Source organism: Arachis stenosperma, chromosome 8 (genome assembly GCF_014773155.1).
Source record: "Arachis stenosperma cultivar V10309 chromosome 8, arast.V10309.gnm1.PFL2, whole genome shotgun sequence".
In the NCBI taxonomy this organism is placed as follows: Eukaryota; Viridiplantae; Streptophyta; class Magnoliopsida; order Fabales; family Fabaceae; genus Arachis; species Arachis stenosperma.
Window position 1 is genome coordinate 54,591,436 of NC_080384.1, and position 6,718 is coordinate 54,598,153.

General features: G+C 26.9%; 1 protein-coding gene across 2 annotated transcripts; it reads left to right on the plus strand.

Moving 5' to 3' along the window:
- The first annotated feature begins 200 nt into the window (after positions 1-200).
- On the plus strand, positions 201-4,035 carry LOC130943455 (transcription factor PIF7-like). Of its 2 annotated transcripts, none has more exons than XM_057871334.1 (6): positions 201-488; positions 1,270-1,813; positions 2,084-2,155; positions 2,341-2,406; positions 2,768-3,094; positions 3,784-4,035. In XM_057871334.1, exons 1-6 carry the CDS (start codon positions 322-324, stop codon positions 3,868-3,870), a joined length of 1,263 nt encoding a protein of 420 aa, XP_057727317.1. In that variant the 5' UTR covers positions 201-321; the 3' UTR covers positions 3,871-4,035. The 2 variants fall into 2 exon arrangements, with proteins under 2 accessions (XP_057727317.1, XP_057727316.1); XM_057871333.1 differs by having other exon boundaries at positions 202-488; positions 2,084-2,200.
- Positions 4,036-6,718: the final 2,683 nt, after the last annotated feature.

The following is a 6,718-nucleotide window of genomic DNA, read 5'->3' on the forward strand; positions in this document are numbered from 1 at the left end:
AATTTTATGTTAAAAATATAAAATTTAATTTGTAATAAATTTTAACAATATAAAATATATAAATAAATAAAAAATTAAAAAAAATTATTTAAAAAATATTAAAAATATAATCATTAATATTATCTTCGCTTATTAATTTAAATTTAAAAAATGAATGTTGAATGAGCATGTGAAAACCACAACACACAAGTCACTCATTTTTATTTGCATTATAATTATTGTATGGTCATGATTTGAGTATGACCAGGTTGAAATATTACTTCTCCAACAAACAACAACAACAACTTAACATAGAGATAGAGAAAGAGAAAGAGAAAGAGGATGATGAGTATGAGTAGTAGTAGTCATCAGTATTTGATTCCAAACTGGAACATGAAACAACAACAACAACAAAGACAAGAACAAGAACAAGAAACACTCCAATTAGAAGAGGGTATTACTATTACCAAATCTTCTCAAGCTTCTCCCACCACTCATCTTGTTCCCATGTATGTATATACTTCTCTCTATACTTTTCATTAATTATCATAACCCCAATTTCTTCATATTGATTACTTACTATTATATATATATATTATGCTTCATCATTTTCGGAACACCACCAGAACCTTTTATTTACTCATTTTAATTTGATGATGATTATTATTATTAAGGAATCAAAGATTAGAATATAATAGAATACCCATGTTATCTTGTTCAACTCTTCATTTTCTTTTCTTGCATCTACATATCATTGTTCTGAAAATATCTTATTGGAAGCATTTTACATGTATTATGATGTCAGATATTTCAGTATTTTTAAATAATAATTTCAATTATAAAATTAATTTAATTATTGATCTCAGAAATAATATATGTATAATTATAAAGTTATTTTTAATCTTATTATTATATTATAGCCAAATAATAATGGAGAAATAGTAATATCTGTCATCTCAGAAAAATTAGAAGTACTTTTGAAAATAACTATGATAATACTTTTTGAAATTAGCTTTTATTTTTTTATAAATACTATGTATTTTTCATAAAAAATCTAATATAATGTTATATATCACTAAATATCTATGGTTTTTTTTTTACTTTTTTTATTATATTTATATCTATTAAAATCATTCTAGATGTTAAAAATTACTTTTATTTGATTTACTAAATATAACTTCGATTGTCTTTTTTAATCTAAAAAAAAACTCAATTTAATAAACTATTTTGAGGAAAAATAAAACTTTGCTAATAAATCAAGTCTCATATGTAGTGTGCTTGATTTTTCAGGGCCAATAATTATGATGAGATTGCAGAGCTGACATGGGAAAATGGGCAGATATCAATGCATGGGCTCAGTGGGCTTGATCCAACTTCACAAAAAAAGCCCACATGGGTTAATAGGGCCCATGATACATTAGAGTCCATTGTTCAACAAGCCACATGCAACAATAAAAAGTCAAAGTTGACCATGAAAGACAACCATGCTTATGTTGATGTTCCTACCACAACAAGCTCCATTGTTGCATCCTCAGGGGAACATCATCAAATGGTGCCAACACTTTCAAGGAAAAGATCACATTCTTCTTATTCCGATCAACAACAACATCGGAGAGATGTTAATTATGTTAGCATCAATAATACTAAGAAGATGTTATTAGAAGACCATAATACTAATAATAGAAAATGTGGTGTTGCTACTGCTAGTGTCACATTTTGTAGGGACAACAATGACGTCACAACCATGATGACGTGGCCTTCTCTTGACTCTGGTCCAAGAAGCTTCAAAAATGATAAGATTCTTGAGGAGGATTCTGCTTGTCAAAGTGGATCGGTAACCCTTAATTACTCTCTTCTTCTTTTATTATTATTATTATTATTTATTTCTATTAATTATTTCATCAACTTGGTTCTAACTTGATGTGCATGATAATATATGATTGTAGCCTAATGTATTATTAGGGATTAAATGCAACAAAAATATCACATGTATACGAAAAATCAGTTATTATTTATTTATTTGTGTATAAATATATATATTTTTAATGTATGTTTTATATTTTAACGTATATTTTATACAAGTGATTGATTTGAATTTAAACAGGAAGTTCGGAATAATGAAAATGATAGAGATGGTGGGAAAGGTGAAACAGGGCAGAGCAAATCATCATCAGTTGTAAGGAGAAATAGAACTGCTGCCGTCCATAACCAATCAGAACGGGTTAATAAATAAATAAATAATAATAATAATATATAATTCAAGTTTTCTTATTACTTAATTACTTATATTTTGCTAATATTCTTCTAGCTTACTTGAAATCAAACTTTGAATCCTTCGACTTTTTGTTGGTCTATATATAGAGAAGAAGAGATAGAATTAATCAGAAGATGAAAGCATTGCAGCGGTTAGTGCCTAATGCAAATAAGGTGAGAAGTAAGAACAATCAACAACAAATAGAGAGGAATTCATCTTATTCTTCAAGTTTAATATTTATTTTATTTCTTTTTTCTAAAAAAAAAATACCAAATTTTATATTGGCTAACATTTCAAGTTTCATATTTAATTTTTAATAATACGCAAATTTATTTAGTACTAGCAGATAATACAAATCTGTTTAGAGAACGAAATACAGATATAAAGAGAAATAAAATATCACATCATTAAAAATATCGAGACACTAGAATATCTAGTAATTTATATGCTGAGAGTTACTAAGAACAACCTAAATGTCTTTATTTATACTAATTTATGAAGATACATAGATATATAATGAAATTGAAATTGCAGACAGACAAAGCTTCAATGTTGGATGAGGTGATTAAGTACTTGAAACAACTTCAAGCACAAATAGAAATGATGATGAGTGTGAGCATGCCACAGATGATAATGCAACAACAACTTCAAATGTCTATGCTAGCAAGATCAATGGCAAACAATGCTCCAAATCCAATTAGGCCATTGTTTCCACAACTCATCCAACCAACAACAACAATTGGAGCTGCTAACACTGCCTCTGCTCCAATGTTTCTTGCACCTTCCTTGATGATGCCTTCAAACACCAATGCTTCAATCCCTCTGCCTTCTGCTTCATATGGGACTCCTACTTTTGCACAAGTATGTCATTATTGATTTTTTTTTATTTTTAAAAAGAATTAATTTGAATTAGTTAATCTTGGTGTGTCATTGGTATTTAGGTATTTAGGTCAAACTTTGAATGATGTATTATAAGATTAAAATTTTTTGAAAATCAATATAACAGTTAACCTATGTTTTCTTTCCATTTCTCATGCTTTAAAAAAATAATAGATTGATTTATAAATAATTAAAAAGTCTTAAAAAGTAATATTTATTAAATAGTTACAATGATTTAGTTTAGCAAATGTTGTTTTTATTCTTTAAAATTGTGTTCAATAAGTATTTTAGTGGAATAAAAAATAATATATTATATAGGAGACAAAACAAGCTATATAAATTGTCTCTAATATATATAACGGTGAAAACTTAGGTACAGTCGTGATTACGTGAAGTTAATAACTGAGAGCCGTTAGATTATTTGACTGATTTGACTAAATTTTCATCTAACGACTCTCAACTATCAACTTCACGTAAAGTTGACTGCACCTGAGTTTCCACCATATATATATAACCTTTTCGGATTTTGTGATTCTATAATTTGCACCCACCTTTAAAAAAAAGAAAAAAGAAAAAGAAAAAAGTTTTTTATTTTCTGTGTTAGACACTTTTTGTTTTCCTTCTTGTGATTAAGGACTGATTAAATAGAATATATAAATGTGATACTGCAGCCACTTAATATGGATATGTTGAACAACATGGTAGCATTTTACAGCCAACAGATGAATCATCATCAGAACAATCAAATCAAACCATGAGCAAAGCAACTCAGAACACAGAAGAGAATTGTAAAAACATGTTAATAATGTGAAAAAGATTAAGAAGTGGACATAAATAAATGACCAATGTATGTTTATTTTGATTTAATAACTTTCCTATATATCTTTATTCTCCAAATTAAAAATTCTCATCATTTAAAATAAGTTTTCTCCCTTCTTCTCCATATTCCTCCATCCAATCATTTCATGAAATTAATTCACATTATGGTACAGTTTCTTGCACTAGCATTGTCTACTGTCAAGTCACATTTTGATGATGTATATTTTTTTTCCTTCAAGAAGTTTTGAATGAAATATTCTTAAACTTAAATATGAGTCATCACATAAAAAAAAAAGTTATAAAATAATTTATCGCATAATAAATTTAATGAAAAATTACGCAAAAAGTAATTAATTATAAAATAATAATTTAAAATTAAATTCTAATATAATAAATTTATTCTGATGACATCTTTATTTATCATCCTAAGCTTCTTTCTATTATGCATTATGACTTATGAGGAAATTTTTTTTGGTTGTGCACAGTATTATTCAACTCGATAACACTTGCTTAAACGGACGGTTGAGCTGATCACTCCACCAATTTAAATTGATTACTCACGAAGGATTTTTTTTTTCTGTTAACACTTATGAGGAAATTTGACTATATATAGTGATCGATCAAATAGAATGAAGGGTCCATCGAAATAATGCACCACAATTTGGAATAGTCATATTCCAAATGGACCACAGTATATTACGCCAGAGATTTCTTGTATCTTTCAATGGTGACCCGGCCTTTGACAATCTAAATATATAATAGTAGTGCTTCTTTTTTTTATATCTTTAAATGGAAAAACAAATCCAGGGACAAAACATAAACAACAAACACGAGAATAGCTGATTTATATATTTATGTATAATACATGTATTGTTTAATTTAATTTTAATATATATTTTATATTAATAATTAATTTTGATAATTAATTTTAGTATATATGTAACATAATTATATAATTAAATATATATTATAAACAAAAATATTATTTATACATCAAAATCAATTATTAAAATTAACTACTATTGTTTAATCAGTTATATTGTTGATTTTTTTTCCCCTGCTCCTTGAACCAAAAGGAGTACTTTTTGCCTTTACACTATTTTCCCTTTATTGACTCCTTCAAGATTCTTGAGAGTGGAGGGTTGAACTCTGATCTGAATGTCTTTGCTTTAGGTAGATAGTTTCTTAATGTTATGGCATTGGAATTTGGTATTGATTGAGAAAATTTTTGGTACCAAAGAAAAGGAAAGGTAAAAATAAAAAGAAAGCCAACTTGTACCAAACTACCAATATATTGTGCTCTTATTTTGCTCAAATACATAGATTTTCCCTTGTTGATTGCAGTCCTAAATTTGAAAGAAAGTAAAAACAATATGAAGAGATGGAATAATATTATTTAAATATTAGATTCCTTTTAACTATAAAAAACCACTGGCCTTGGCTTTTTGTTTTCAAATGATAAATGTACAATAACATTAACTATTGTCAAATTGTTAATAATTTTTTAATATAATTTAAATTATCTAATTTATGTAGATTAGGCCATCTACATAGATGGGCTTTTTAGGAACTGAAATCATGGGCCTAGCAGATATTTTAATGTGTAAATTATATATGAACTTATACGAAATAATCAATTTGAGTTAGTTGAATTGTGTGATTTGTTTACTTAATTAAATGTTGGAAATTCAAATTTTTATTGTACATGTAATAATTTATTGACACCAACAAATTTTTAACAGATCAATTCTTAACCTACAAAAAAATATACGTACATTTAGGTGGGAGTAGATTTTCGGTCATTGATCTCGAAATCTATTTTTATTAACTAAATTATATCACTACATTTCACAATTTATATATTTATATATATAATAACTCAATCACATAATATGATAAATAATTAAATACATCCGTGCAGAGCGCGGGTTCTAAATTAATTAAATATATATATATATATATAAGGTCAATGTCAACTTTATCTCACTGTTGATAGAGCTTTAATTTAATCTTCTTTACTACAGTTAGGTAAAAGATAAAATTTAGGTGACAATGTTGTTACTTGTTCTTCGTGCTTTTTCTTAAAGGTTTTGGAATTTATCCTAAGGAAGTGTGAGCTCGGAGAATATTGTTATATTCTTAAAAATTTTACACAAAGTATTTCATATCAAAATATTTCTTTCAAAACAAAATTCTTAATAACCATGTGAACATATTTTTACGAATCATACCGTACCTAAATTATATATATACACATACAAATCAAGCTATCAAGATTTAAGAGTAAGCATTAGAATGATAAAATTTTGGCAAGCATTAACTTGTGACTCAATATATAGAGGATAATATTACTGTTTCCCTTTCATCAATAAAATTATACAAAGCGTAAAGGGAAGATATATTTATGTGTATATATTTTTTCTCTTACTTCCAAGCATTCTCAAATAACAAAGAAGCATAGTAATAATAGTGTGTATTTACAGCAATTACAGCTTGCATGATTGTGCATGCAGCTGTATTAACCACTTTTTTTTTTTTAGAAAAAAGTAAAAACTATTTCCAAAAGGGCATTTCGGCATTTCCCATAGTTACATTTGCAATCAGACATGACATAGAAAGAAATAGAACCATACATTCGTCTTTATATCTTTGATTTTTTAGTGGTTACCTAACCCTATATGAATATGATGAACCAACCAGGTAAAAAAATTTTAATATCCATGAGTGATGCTTCTCCAATCAGAATTTTTTTTCCACTTAATGAAATTAATATTTTGGTTCTTATAC